We start from the raw sequence: 15,586 nt of genomic DNA, 5'->3' as shown, positions 1-15,586 counted from the left end.
TGTTTATCACACTTGAATAAGAGCAAAACTCATAACCCATCCAGAAATATATGTATAATGATTTTGTTGATCAGCACACTTCTACACGTATTTCTTAGAGTGCATTTACAATAATGATATAGGCAGAGGATGACACGTGTGCATGATAATTCATATAAAATAAATGTAATGAATGTCAAATTCCTGACAAATGCTGGAACAACCGATTTCAACTCTTAAGTCTTGTGAATGCAGTTGGAGGCTCACCCCTTATCAAAAATATATTTTTTAAAGTAACATTGATCCTTAAACTGAAGGCTAAAGCTATTTGTCAAAAGGGTCCTCATCCCCTATAACATGACCTAATTGGTATGGGTTTTGATCCACTGTTTTTTTTAACCTGTCGATGAGAAAGCTGTTCTTTTAGACTTAGCCGTCCAAACTCAGGAGATGTCAGTGTCATCTGTGCTTGTTCCAAAGCATTCTGAAGGGTTTTCAACTCTATTTCAAACTTTTTCATATCCTGGAAAAAATACAAAAGTGACACCAATGTTAAAAAGGGTGACTGAGAGTTCATATAATCATTGCTTGTTAGTAGTTTTTAATCTAATAACTACTTGGTACTACTACTTTAATCTAATACTACATTGGTATTTGAGAACGTAATAATTTTGGTATTTGTTAAGCACTTACTATGTGCCAAGCACTGCATTAAGAGCTGGGGTAGATCCAAAGTAACCAGGTTGGACACAGTCCCTGGCCCACGTGGGGCTCACAGTCTAAGAAGGAAGAACAGAAATTGCTTCCCCGTTTTACAGTTGGGAAACTGAGGCACAGGGAAGTTAAGTAATTTCCCCGCATCCTATAGCAGGCAGGTGGCAGAACTAGGATTAGAACCCAGGTCTATGCAATTTCCTCTAGGACAAACCGCTCCTCTAGAACAGGACTTTGAATATAAATATCTGACTGATTGAAACATTTCTATAATTAGATAGTAAAAGGAAAATTTCTTCCTTCACATCACATACAACTCTTCCCTTACAGGAATTATTTTTGCTGCCTTTAAGCATCTATTTTTTTTTTTTACACCAGACTGAAGTCAGGTTGAGAAATACTAGCCATACTAGCCATGCCATGGATTCTATTCTGTCTGTGTTACCTATAAATATACAAATAAGTTGCACTTGAAGTGAATGCTGCCAAGGAACTTAAAGAATAATGAAACCCCAAAACTAATTTCAGCCTTAATTTTGAACTTTTTAACACCTACTGCATTCTCACAAATATAAGTTTTTTTAAAGCACCTGAGCAAAACAGTTCCTGCCACATTTTTCACTAGGCTCCCCCATTTTCAATCACTCTATGCCATATCAGATAATCAATGAGCCTAACACAATCCATGGTAATTTTACATGATATTACAGAACAAACATGAGCTCCTACAGAATCACATATGGGTAAGTGAACGTTAGCCCACTTTTTTTTCCCTGTGAATTGATTTTTAGGAGCTGTAAAATGGGCCAAAAGAAACTGGTAAACATTTGAAATATTTGGTAAGCCTATGGAGGGGCCTGAACAGCTAGAGCAAGTGCTGGCAACCCAGCGTCCACAGGGTTAGAAGGTGAATGGCCTGGAGCCAGAGACTACTGGAACAGAACTGGGTCACTCTGAGTGGCGGCCCCTAGGAACAACTCTTCTAAGAAGTGTGGAGAAGGGCAGACGTGCGATACTGAGGAGGAAAATGGAAAACCAAGCCCCTCAAAATTCTATATGGTTTGTTAAATTTGCATTAGTTTTATCCATAAAAGATTACTCTCTCTTGATCATATCTATCTCCTTCTACCGCATTAAGAGATGACAGCAGCTTTCATCACCAGCAAATAAACTATTCTACAGACTCATGACCCAAGCAATAAGAAAATAGGATCCAGACACATTGAACACTATGTATTTAGTCCAAAAATATGAGTTTCATCAAGTCCAATCTAATGTTTCATTATGCCACAGGCACACAGGCCAGTGTTTATTTAAATGTTGCTATAGCCCCATGCCTGAATTGTTGTCCTTTATCCTGATGATGATGATGACTGTGGTATTTGTTAAGCACTTACTATGAGTCAGGCACTGTACTAAGCACTGTACACAGTCCCTGTCCCACATGGGGCTCACAGTCTTAATCTCCATTTGACAGATGAGGTAACTGAGGCACAGATAAGTTAAGTGAATTCCCCAAAGTCACACAGCAGATAAGTGACAGAGCCAGGAAAAAAACCCAGGTCCTTCTAACTCCCAGGCCCACACTCTAACCACTAAGCCATGTTGCTTCTCTATACAGTGTTATTACAACTAATAGGGTACACTTAGTACAGTGTTCTGCATATAGTAAGGACTCAATAAATCCCAATGACAGATCACTCAATCAATGGTATATATGTAGGCTTATTACCTGCAGAGCACTGTATTAAGCTCTTGGTCTCCACACAATTAGCAGTTACATTCTCTGGGCATAACTGATTTGCCTTTATTTTATTCTTTCAGCTATAAGCTTTTAAAAATACTTGAGCTTGGAATGAAAACTGCCAAGGTCCAGGGCACAGGGTTCTATACTACCTTACATCTCAGGGTCACTGGCTCAAGTACAGGCAATACAGCTTGGCATTTTTCCTCTGAGCTTTAAGGGAGACAGCCCGGGGCAATCAAAAATGGAGACTACATTGAAGTGACAGGACTACAAAGTTATACTGTAGTTTATTTTTTAATAATAATTATTATTATTATTGAGCACTTACTATGTGCCAGGTACTATTCTAAACGCTGGTGTGAATACAAGCAAATCGGGTTGGAAAAGTTCCTGTCCCATGTGGTGTTCACAGTTTTAATCCCCATTTTACACATAAAGTAGGTAATTGAGGCACAGAAAAGTGAAGTGACCTGACCAAGGTCCCACAGCAAACAAGTAGCAGAACCGGGATTATATCTCATCACCTTCTCAACTCCCTGGCCCATGTTCTATCCCTACACCCTACTGCTTCTCATAGGCCAACACCAGGATGGGAGAAAGGTGGGATAACCCGAGCTCTTCTTAGGAGCCCCCCCAAAACTTTAATCGCAGATATGCAATTGTTTATGAACAACACATTATTTTGTGGGAAATAAAATTCCTCAACAAGGCCGCTTAACATTAGATCAAGAAATCCACATAATTTTCACATAGCTGACTATTCAAAGGGCTCTCAATTTACCTTGGCAGCATCCTGGAGATTCTGCATCCGCAATCTGATAACTTGCCGTAACTCCTCAGTCTCCCGGCCCAGTTCTGACAACTGCTGGGACATTTCTTCTGTACAGTATACACTAGCCAGGTATTCAAGCTTCTCATTCATGGCCTCCAGATCACTATGGATTTCTCCAGACTCTTCCAACATGGACTGAGGTGGATAAAAAGAAAAATCTTCCCATTAAATTTACCACATATTTCATATATTACAAATTATTTAATTATATTAGTGTCTATCTCCCCTCAAGACTGTAAGTTCATTATGGGCAGGGCACATGTCTGCTAATTCTGTTGTACTGTATTCTCCCAAGTGCTTAATACAGTGCTGCGCACATAGTAAGTGCTCAATAAATACCACTGATTGAATTCAATTCTTCAAAATTTTTATATGTGAACTGCTTAGTGATATGAAGATATTCATAACAAATGTGGGGAGTTTGAATTCCTTGTGCTTTCCACGGAAATGAAACAAGTAACTGTGCACATTTTCTGTGCATTGGGTGGTCCTGGGCCCTGAGGTCTAACTTCCTTCCTAATCCTATTATGACCTAGAAGGACCCCAAAACTACCAGTCAAGCAGTATGGCAAAGTGGATAGAGTACAGACCGGGGAGTCAGAAAGTATGGGTTCTAATTCTGGCTCCACCACTTGTCTGCTGTGTGACCTTGAGCAAGTCACTTGACTTCTCTGGGCCTCAGTTACCTCATCTGTACAATGGGGATCAAGACTGTGAGCCCACATGGGACAGGGACTGTGTCCAACCCGAATTGCTTGAATCCACCGCAGCACTATGCCTGGCACATAGTAAGCACTTAACAAATACCGCAATTACTATTATTATTAACTCTCAGTCTCTCCCTCACCACAACACCCTTTCAATAACCAAAGAAACAGAGGAGCAGTCTATTGGCCCTAGCTCTTCCCTCCCATCACACACTCCAGGTCTAGCCCTCTCTCACTTCTGGCATAAATTGGAAAGACCACTAATAAATTTCTTAGAGCCATTAAAACCTTGAGTTGGGCCTAACCATGTATTCCTGGGGCTTAGTGGTAGTTACAGTACTACTCTCCCAAGGACTTGGAACAGTGCTCTGCACAAAGAAAGAACCCAATAAATGTCACTGATTATTTGGTAGCAGTAATAAATAATAATAATGGTATTTGTTCAGCACTTACTATGTGCCAAGCACTGTTCTAAGCACTGGGGTAGATACAAGGTAATCAAGTCATCCCACTAGGGCTCACAGTCTTCATCCCCATTTTACAGATAAGGTAGCTGAGGCACAGAGAAGTGAAGTGACTTGTCCAAGGTCACACAGCAGACAGGAGGCAGAGCCGGAATTAGAACCCACATTCTCTGATTCCCAAGCCCAGTGGTCTTGCCACTAGGTCATGCTGCTTCTGTCGTAGCTATGCACTATACTGTCTGACTATCTTGAGACTGGACCTGGTACCCAAAGCTAAAGAAATAAATGAATCCCGCCTAGAAATCAGTAGCCACTGTTATTCTTTCCAAACAAAAATGGACTGTACAAATTGGAATAGTTTGTGAACCTGAGGCCTCCAAGCCACCGTCACTCTAACTGCACAGCTACTTATACTGCCTTCCTGTCTGGTATTTTAGAGGCTACTCAGAGAGTTGAATAGGCTGTTGGTGACTGTGGAATTAGGAAGTTCATAAATAGTTAGCCACTGAAATGAGTCAGACATGCCTTTATTCAGTGGCTTTTTCCCCAGAGTTTAAGGAAGGAATATGGTAATAGAAATATTTTCCACCATCATTGTCATAACTAAAAGTAGCAATTTAAAACTACCCTAAGGGCTAGATGCTTGTACTTTGAGATCTACTGGAGTACAACTGAATTGTCTTTCTACTCTTCTCTGGGTGAATATAAAGATAACAATAATTATAATAATAACAAAAACAACAACAACAACATATAGAGCATGGGACTGGGAGACAGGAGAACCTAGGTTCTAATCCTGCCTCCACCACTTGTCTGCTGTGACCTCAGTTACCTCTCTCACTCCTAAAATCTTAGATCCAAGGTTCGTTTGTTGTTCTTGGCAGTAGACTCTAACATCACTATTCATTCATTCATTCAGTTCATTCAATCATATTTATTGAGCAATTACTGTGTGAAAAGCACTGTACAAAGCACTTGGGAGAGTATAACAGTAAACAAACACATTCCCTGTCCACAGTGAGCTTATTTCTGTGCACAATATGTGTGGGGCAAACAAGCACTTAAGGAAATTAACAGGATCAATAACAGAAGGGGTTCCTATGAACAAATTTACTGTCACACTCATGTGGTGGCCCTAATTTCATATGCCTCTTTCCCTCCCTCACTGGCACTTCCTGATAGAACAGAAGAGGGAAATTGGGGATAACCCTTAGCACCTCATCCCTACTTCTACTAGAACACCCTTCTTCATTCTTGCTTAGTGTCCCAGATATTCACCTTCTGAAACCAAGCAATGAAATATGAAATACTAAGGATATTGTTTATGGGAAGAAGTTTTGGAAGTGAACTGCCTTCATCAAATCTAACTGAAATTCAATTCCTTTCTGAAAATTACAGTTACCTGATGGGAAATGAATTGATCTCGAAGCTGACTGGCAGAATTCCATGTGATGTTACCATGTATCAGTACCTTTGCTTTCTCAATCCACTTTAATATAAATTCCAGCATCTCATTGTATTCTTCCAGATGTGCAGCTGCCTGAAAATTGAACAAAAGCAATAGGTGACCTGAGACCAAAGGCCATAAGGGGTAGCATTATGTTTTTAAAATGAACTTAAAAAAGGAATTGTAACTCTGTTACAATGTAAATTCAAAGGAATCTCAATTTTAAGGTAATTTCAGGGGAAATGATAATAGTAATTGTGGCATTTGTTAAGCTGAATGATTAGTCCAGTGTCACTGACATGGCACAATTAATTTTATTTGAAAAATGCTTAGGCAAATATTGGGACATTTTAAATATCTGCTTCTTTTCATCATGTCATCAGACTCTAATTTCAATATCATTTAGGGTTATTTTTTTTTCCAATTGGTAATAAAATTCCATCCAGAGTGCCTTTTGCAATTTGTGTTTTAGGTAAATCTATTTCAGCATTCCATATCATTTTTTAATTTTATCACTATTTTTACAGTTTTGTTCGTTACTTTCCTGTAAAATTCCATTTCATGAAGATATGTTTGTTTATGCCTTATATTACTTTCAATTATTTTCAGATCTGTCAGTTTCATATCTTTGAAACAGAAATTTTGTAGGTTTGGTGACAACTTGATTACCAAGTACTTTTAATTTGAATAATTCAAGATTTGGGGGTGATTTTATATAGTTATTCTTTGTAATCAGTGATGTCACTGAGAGGGACATTTACATATGAGTGTGGCTGAAAAGGCCCAAGGACCTGACCACATTGTGTGTGGACAAAGATTAGAGTTCATAATTGATTTTTCATTGCTTGGTCTTGTGTCTGCATTTTTGTCTCCATCTCACAACAAAGATACCTAAGGAAAAAGGTCTTATCTTCACACATATAGGAATGAACATACTTCAGAGTCACAGAACTAGCTGGTACAATGGGAGAAAAACAGACAATGGATATTATCTTTAGTTTTCAAATACAAACACACTGACTGGTTACTAAAAGAGGCACACATGTTGAAAAGGAAACGTACAAAAAGTAAGGACACCCAATCAATAAATCAATGGTATTCACTGATTGCTTATTGTGTGTAGAGCATTAAACTTAGCACTTGGGAGAGTACAATATAATGAAGTTGGTAAACATATTCCCTGCACAAACTAAACAGTTAAGTACTTTTGTTTCCTTGTTTGATGCTCTTACTTTTGGATTGGTATCTTTTGCATTGCTCTTATATATATAACTTTTTTGCATGCAATTTATTTTTGTTTTCTAGTACACTAATGCTACTTAAATTATGAGCCTCTTTATGGCACATGGAACTGAACTCAACTCAACTGGAACTCAACTGAACTGGAATTCAGCCATGAACTGGACTCAACTCAACTGAAAATCTTATATATTCCCCCAGTGTTTAGAGAAGCGGTGTGTTAGAAAACCTGGGTTCTAATCCTAGCCCTGCCACTTGCCTGCTGTGTGATCTCGGGAAGTAACCTTTCTGGGCTTCAGTTTCCTCATTTGTATAATGGGGATTAAATAGCTGTTCTCCTTCACCATAGCCTGTAAACCCCATGTGGGACAGGAGCTGTGTCGGACTTCATTATCTTGTATCTGCCTCAGCGTTTACTACACTGCTTGGCATATAGTGTTTAACAGATGCTATATTAACAACAATGATAGTAATTATTAGCATTATTATTATTGATAATATTGTTACAATGCTTGACGTAGTAAAATGCCCTAATAATATTAATTGGTCACCTGATTGAGTTTGGAGAGTCGGTACTCAGCCTGCCGGATTGTCTGTTGGTGCAGCTCAGTCAGTTTCCCTATTTTCTTAGACAGCTTCTTAGCCAGTTGGCTGTTCTGCTCTGTAAAATCCCGTACTGCCACATCTAACTCTATCAGCTTTACATTGCAGGCGTCCAATTCCTCTCCCAGGATCTGGAATGGGGAGAAAAAATGAGAGAACACTTCACTTTCCAAATCAGAAATACTTCTGATTATTGAACTGCATTTAAACATTTTACATATGTTCAGGAATATTTCTGCACTTTCACTAAGTGGGAAAGTGAAGCAGGAAATGTGATCATTCTTGTTTCCCATAAACCCTGAATAAGATGGATAACATTTTCCTTTCTTTCCTTCTGCAGCAGCCAAGATGAGCATTAGTCAGTCACTTCACAGGGGCTCATCCAAACAGTCCTGGCTAAGGTCCTACTTTTGAGTGATCACAACGGCTGCATAGCCTAATGGAAAGAACACAGGCCTCAGAGTCAGAAGGATGTGGGTTCTAATTCTGACTCTGCCACCTATCTGTTGTGTGATTCTGGGTAAGTCACTTCTCTGTACCTCACTTAACTCATATGTAAAATGAGAATTAAGACTGTGACCCCCACGTGGGACATAGGAACCGTATCCAACCTTTTATCTACCCCAGTGTTTAAAGGAAATCATTAAAAACATCACAAAATGTCATGTTAGGTTGACTGAAGCACAAGGTATGTACCATTTCAGAAGGTTTGTTACATAATACATGTTATACAGCCTGTGTGGCTGACTTTTCAGTGACAGCAGCCATATTAGGCTGCATGGGAAAATAAGGTCAATTCTATATGTACAACAGAATTGGCAGACACCTTTTCTGCCTGGTCTTTCCAACCCCATATGACAAACTCAAACTCTGCTCCACACCCTGAACTTTCCTTCCACTGCCACCTCCCTCAACTCCCACATAATTTTCCCCCCTTTTTACCTTGCCCTTTACTTTTTCTTTTAACTTTGTGCGGCCACTTTCCCTTTCCCTGGCTTATAACCCTGGCCTGTAACTGGGAAGGGGGATAACATCCGCAGCAGGGCTCGGTGTGAAAAATAGAAAAAGAAAAGTGGAGGGTGGTGCCATTAGTGCTGGCCAAGGAGGCAGAAGGGATAGAGAAGGCACATTTGGAATGTTGGGAGGGGATCGGCAAGGGGCTGGGGAGACCACAGGGTAGGACGATAGGAGCAGGGAAGACACAGGGAATGGGAACTTTCAGTGAATTGGGATGATGGGGCAGGAGTGGAGAAGGGGCAGAGAGGGGCTTATCTGGCTGAGGAAAGGAAACCTCAAACATAGTCCACTCCACCAGGAAGAAAACCAAATGATCCCATGCTGTCGGGCAAATCTTTTTAACCTGGTTGATATGAACGATGATGGGTATCTGTGTCATACAGTGAGACAAAATGTTCCCGAAGCCATTCCATTCAATTTCGCTATTATTAAGCTTATTACACACCTGCCTTGTGGAAGATACTTTATTCTTACCTTTTGGTCAATTTTAGCTTGAGCTAAATTATTTGTCTTGGTTTTCAGCTTAGTCAAAATAGTGGTGAGTTCTTTAGTTACTCCTTGAATTTTCTGGCTGAATTCTTGGTTCATTGCTTTGCTTTGCTGACCTTCCTTTACCTTGGCTTGGATCTGAGTGGTCAAAGACAGCACAACGAACCATTAACTCATACCTGTGTACTCTCATTCGATAACAGAAAACCCTGCCCCCAATATGAGGGATAAATGCCTTTTTTTCCAGTAGGCGTACCTGATCATTGGTAGCTCCTAAGTCCAAAGCTACTTCTGCTAATTGCAAAGAGAGCTCAGAGGGCAATATTGCAAAGAGACCCAGATACTTATTCTGCTGTTCTTCAGCGATTTTCTCAATGGCTTGGCGGTGCGTTCCTGCTTCTGTGAGTAAAGCCTAGAGACAGCAAGAATTCAGGATTTAAGATAGGAAATGATTTATTCTCTGTGTATCAGAGATGGGGTCTGTTGCAAGAGAGTTCAGTGTGGAATGAGAAACATTTTTCTCTTTTGTTTTTGGTTTATGGCTACTAGACACTACAAGTCCTTCTGTTTAACCCTCTCCCTGAAAATGCTCAAATGAATTCCATGTTTTCTCCACAGGACAACTGGAGACAATTGGAAACAGTTCTAATTTTTCAAAAAGGTATATAGTGAAAATGCATACAGAATATGTTTGAATGTCATATAAACAATAGAAAGCTTTCATACCTGCAGCTCATCAAGCTGAGCATCTATTTCCATTGTAGGATTCATCAAATACTCCTTTGCTTCCTGAATCCATGACTTCACTGAATTAATCTCAGCTTCTACAACTTCCCGCTCCTTGAGCTCTTGCTTTACCAATTTACCACTCTTCTTCACCTTCTCCTGAATGCTTCAGAAACATCACAGGGAGACATTTTAATTGAATCTCAATGAAAAGAAACCCTTAATATTTGAAATCTACAATAAATATTTTTGCTTTTGAACTGAAAACTCAGACACACAATTTGGTTGTATGGTATACTCCTAAGCACTCAGTACAGTGTTCTCCACACAATATGCATTCAATACCACTGAAAGACCCCCTAATTTCAAGTCAACAACTCCAATTCTTATGGGAAAATGATAGAAGCTGAATAATACAAAGGCAAATCTCATCTCATTTGTATTTTATAAGAACTGTCAAAAGGAACTAAAACTGGAGGTGCTAGGGATAATCAAATTTGGTAAAGAACCAGAAGGAGGGGAGAGAAGAAAAGGGAGCGGGGCATGCTTAGGGCCAATATGATTGATAACATTCACGTACTTGTGGCATCGATCTTGCATTGCTGTGATTTCTTGCATGACAGGTGGCTTTTTTCCAGCAGCTGGCTCCATTTCCACATCCCTCAGCATGTTCACTGCCTGCTGTTTTAGCAGACCAAGAGCTGATTGCTGTTGTTCCACCTCCAGAACAAATGTGTCATGATGGTCCAGAAGCACAGAGAGCTCTGCTTTGGAGGCTTTCTCAGCTGAGCTTCCAGGCAAATTATCTTGTAGTTGGTCTATCCTCTCTGTAGCTTTTTGGACCTAATGGCACAAATGTAGACATCATATATATCATTGGAACCTATAGTATAGCAATAATCAAATGGAGGCAATTCCAGCAAAGGCAAAACTTGATATTTATATCCTGGGGTTTGTTTCTTGGTCAACCAATCCATCGTCCGTATTTATTGTACTGTATAAGGTACTTGGGACAGTGCAATACAAACACACTAGGCTGGCACAATCACTACCCACAAGGACTCTACAGACTAGAGAAGGGACAGACAGCGGAATAAATTATGGATGGATGCGTATATAAGTGCTGTGAGGGTGGGGTGAAAATCAAAGTGCTTAAAAGATTCAGAAGGTTGTAGGTTCTAATCCTGGCTTCACCACTTGTCTGCTGTGTGACCTGGGGCAAGTCACTTCACTTCTCTGGGCCTCAGTTTCCTCATCTGTAAAATAGGGATTACAAATGTGAGCTCCACGATTATGAATGTGAGCTTCACGTAGGACAGGGACTGTGTCCAACCCAATTTGCTTGTACCCATCCCACTGCTTAGTACAGTGCTTAACAAATACCACATTATCATTATTATTTTTATTAAGGGGTACATACTCAGGTTCATAGGTGTCATAGAAGAAAGGGAAAGTGAGGGATTAGTCGGGGAAGGGTTTTGGGAGGATATGTGATTTTAGAAGGGCTTGGAAAGTAGCAAAAGTGGTGGTTTGCATATATGGAAGGGGAGGGAGACCCAGGCCAGAGGAAGGAGACTGTAATCTAATTATAGCAGGGACATGTCTGCTAGCTCTGTTGTACTGTACTCTCCCAAGTACTTAATACAGTTCTGTGCACAAAGTAAGTGCTCAATAAATACCACTGATTGATTGATTGATGTGAGAAAGGGTCACCAGTAAGAAAAATAACATTGAGAGATGATGAGTAAATTGGTTTTAGAAGAGCAAAGTGTGTGGGTTAGGTTGTATTAGGAGATCAGCTAGGTGAGGAAGGAGGGGGGAAATGTCAAGCTTTCAATGACAAGTCATCTTGAGTTCTGTGCTTGGTCCCACCTCATCTTACATGTGTTGAAGAGGAAGGAGAAACACTTCTTGTCATAATGGTGACTAATACTTTAACTCTCTAGACTGTAAACTCGTTGTGAGCAGAGAATATCCCTGCTTACTGATGTATTAAACTTTCCCAAGCAATTAGTACAGTGCTCTGCACACAGTAAGTGCTCAATAAATACAACTGAATGAATGAATGATTATTTGAGAAAGTGGAAACTACAAGATGAGCGGGATCTTATATCCAACTGTCTTAAGTTAGCATCCCCGATCAACTCCATGTGGGCTGAGGAGAAGTCAACTTTGAGCACTCAATGAAGAAGGTGAAACACATTCAGTTTTATAAACTTGCTTCTAGGCAATCTTTGGATTAAAAATAGTCAAAGAAAAAAGATAAACACAAATGATACAATACAAAGCACCTCCCAAAATAAATTACAATATTTATTCTTATTACAATATCACTTTTAATTATAAAACACTTTTTCACTGACTGTTATTTAAGACCGATGGAGTGGAAATCATATAAATAATAAAATCTACCTTGCTATTGAAGGCTTGCCATTCATCCCTTGCATCTTTCAAAATGTTTTCTTGGTCTCTGGTGACACTGCATAAACGATTCCACCGCTGCCAGACGGTTGTCATTGATCTACTTATGGTTGCTTTGCTGGCATCATTTCCAATTTGTTCTAATTGAGAAGCTCTTTCCTCCAGGGCAGTAATCCTCTCCTGGAAGGAGTTCACTACAGACACCAGTGACTGGTAAATAAGGGAAACATGTGAGTTTGTGCTTAGAAAAGTAACGATGGAGCTAGTTCTCATTCCAAAACATCTAAACCTTATTTATAAATGCTTATCTTGGGACAAATGTTAATTCCATTAATAATCATTTTAGTATCCACTTTTTCCAAGAACCAGGATGGAATAAAAATCAATTTAAACATTGAGATAAAAATAAGGGATTAGTTCTTGACAAAGGTAATACTCCAATTTGTGGTCTTGATATTATATAATAATCATGATAATAGTGCTATTTGTTAAGCACTTACTATATGAGCACACTGTACTAAGCACTGGAGTAGATACAAGTTAATCAGATGGGCCGCAGTCCCTTTCCCTGACAGGGCTCACAATCAAAGTAGGAGGGACAACAGGAATTTATTTCTCATTGTATAGATGAGGAAACTGAAGCACCGAGAAGGTAACTTGTCCAGGATGACACAACTGGCAAATGTGGCAGGGATGTGATAGAACCCAGGTCTCCTGATTCCTAGGCTCATGCTCTTTCTACTAGACCTGATTGGTCCTCCTATAAGTTTTCTTAGGTTGCTGTAACAAGAAAACTCTCTATGAACTTCAATTAGCTCCTTAAACAATGTTTAACCATCATCAAGCTAATCATCAACAAATATTTGTGCTCCACCTACTGTGTGTAGAGCACGGAACTGCAATTCCCTCTACTTTCCCTCATTGGTAAAGGAAATCCCACTGCTTTGAATTTTTAACTTCTGAAACTGTGTTTCAGAAATTCTGATGATAAACTGTAGTTCAGGAACACTGGTGATAAATTATGACTAAACTCACCTTCTCTTCTTCCCAGGAGGAAGCACAATAACATTTGAAGGACCCTCAGTATGAAATCTGCACACAAACCCAAAACATAAAAACAGTACTGCAACCTTACCTTGTGTTCTAATAATTTTTCTTCTGCTTCTTGGCTAGAAGAAGCTCTGGACACAGAGAATTCAGATAATTTTTTTTCAGCTTCATTCATCAGTTCTATAACTTCTTCCCTTGCTTTCTGGTAATCCTGCCACTGCGTTGCACAGCTTGAGAAATGAAAGATTTGATACAGAAAATGCAAATCCACAAATTTCTAGACAGTGTTCTAATTTTTAATTAGTCATAGTAAAATGGTGACATAAAGAATTAAAAGTGCCAATTTCAAATTTAGTGTTTTCCTATTTCCACTATGAAAATTTACATCTGTTGATCAAATTTGAAAGATAAAAATACAGATGATACCTCTGGAGCAGCTCCAATTGGGCTTGTGATTCACGTTTTATTCCCTTGCCCTTTTGTTCCAAACATGCCACATTCTTCTTCAGCTCTTCTTTTCCAGAAGATTTGATGAAAGGTTCCAGTTTGGACATCAGATCCTGTAACTCTTCCAGGAAACCATGGAACTGTGGTTTTGTGTTGAAAAATTCCACGTGATTTTTAAGATTCTCTTCGGAGCTCTCTACATCCAGGCCGTTGCCTGCCAGCTGTAACAACTCCTGGGCATCCTCAAGCCAGTCGCTACCAGCCTGGATAACCTGATAGTATTTCTGGCACAGACTATAGGTTTCAGTCAATGTGGCCTGGAAAACAACAATTACACATAAAATGAAGTACATCATTTTCAAAGGGAGTGACTAATTAGTGTATAATGGAAAAATGATCTTGGGTGAAACTGATAACAAAATCTGGTCCTGAATATTTCAAAGTAATAATCGTTGCAGCAGATTCACAACTGGACACTTGAACATTATTCTCTCCCTCTGGAGGAGTTTTCTGGGTTAAGCAGCAAAGAGATTATCAATGTATCCCTCCATGGCTGAATGTAAAATGTATGAAATCTGTTCACAAGAATGTTGTGCAGGCAAGAAATCCAAGAATTAGATAAACTAGTGGAACCATCAGTCCACAAAGAGATATTTGAGGGATGCCATCTAAGAATGTAAGAAGGTTGGCAGTGCTTAGCTGTTAAAGATAATAACTATCACATTATTTCTCCAAGCTTCCCTTATTACCATAGGTAAAATCAGACTGCTCTGTTAAATGAATCATTGTTCTGACACAATATATTCCTTATGTTCTTATGCTAGCAGACTTTCTCCATCTATCAATAGTATTATCTAGCACTGTGTGCTCAGCATTTTACTAAGCAGTTGGGAGAACACAACAGAGTTGGTAAATATGATGTCTTCCCTCTAGGATTTACAACTGTGTGCAGTATAGAGACATTAAAATAAATAACAGATAGGGGAAGTAGTAAAGTATAAGGACCTGTATACAGTGCTGTCACGTAGCATGAGTATCAGAGTATCACCAACTGTATAGTATTACATTCTCCCAAGCGCATAGCACAACCTTCTGCACATGGTAAATGCTCAGTAAACAGCATTGATCAAACAATTGATCTCCCCATCCTATATTCCCCTTCACTATTTCTGTGCCAACTAAATCCTTAAGTAATGTACTACTCATATTTGTTAAGCACTTACTATGTGCCAAGCACTGTTCTAAGCACTGGGGTAGATGCAGGGTAATCAGGTTATCCCACGTGAGGCTCACAGTCTTAATCCCCATTTTACAGATGAGGTAACTGAGGCACCAAGAAGTTAAGTGATGATGATGTTGGTATTTGTTAAGGCTTATTCTTTGCAGAGCACTGTTCTAAGCACTGGGGTAGATACAGGGTGATCAGGTTGTCCCACTATGGCTCACAGTTTAAATCCCCATTTTACAGATGAGGTAACTGAGGCACAGAGAAGTTAAGTGACTTGCCCACAGTCACACAACTGAAAAGTGGTGAAACAGGATTAGAACCCATGACCTCTGACTCCTAAGCCTGTGCTCTTTCCACTAAGCCACGCTGCTTCTCACCCCCTCACTGCTTCCATACATACCTTCACAGTTGCTTCTATGTACTTGTAATTTATTTTAATATCCTGTTCTCCGGCTTGAGTGTAAGCTCCTTGAGAG

At 39.5% G+C, this 15,586-nt stretch overlaps 1 protein-coding gene across 12 annotated transcripts in view; it reads right to left on the bottom strand.

The window, feature by feature from the left end:
* Positions 1-15,586, bottom strand: part of SYNE1 (spectrin repeat containing nuclear envelope protein 1) — a 518,607-nt gene that overhangs the window by 196,585 nt on the left and 306,436 nt on the right. For all 12 annotated transcript variants that reach the window (XM_029048032.2, XM_029048087.2, XM_029048053.2 and 9 more), the window contains 11 exons: positions 13,862-14,199; positions 13,521-13,665; positions 12,377-12,595; positions 10,545-10,807; positions 9,965-10,130; positions 9,495-9,650; positions 9,224-9,376; positions 7,681-7,863; positions 5,846-5,983; positions 3,222-3,407; positions 380-502 (listed from right to left, as the gene is read on the bottom strand). In XM_029048032.2, the coding sequence (XP_028903865.1) occupies positions 380-502; positions 3,222-3,407; positions 5,846-5,983; positions 7,681-7,863; positions 9,224-9,376; positions 9,495-9,650; positions 9,965-10,130; positions 10,545-10,807; positions 12,377-12,595; positions 13,521-13,665; positions 13,862-14,199 (2,070 nt within the window). The remainder of the gene's footprint in view (positions 1-379; positions 503-3,221; positions 3,408-5,845; positions 5,984-7,680; positions 7,864-9,223; positions 9,377-9,494; positions 9,651-9,964; positions 10,131-10,544; positions 10,808-12,376; positions 12,596-13,520; positions 13,666-13,861; positions 14,200-15,586) is intronic.

This window comes from Ornithorhynchus anatinus, chromosome 2, assembly GCF_004115215.2.
Source record: "Ornithorhynchus anatinus isolate Pmale09 chromosome 2, mOrnAna1.pri.v4, whole genome shotgun sequence".
NCBI lineage: Eukaryota > Metazoa > Chordata > Mammalia > Monotremata > Ornithorhynchidae > Ornithorhynchus > Ornithorhynchus anatinus.
This window is presented reverse-complemented; position numbering and strand designations above follow the sequence as displayed.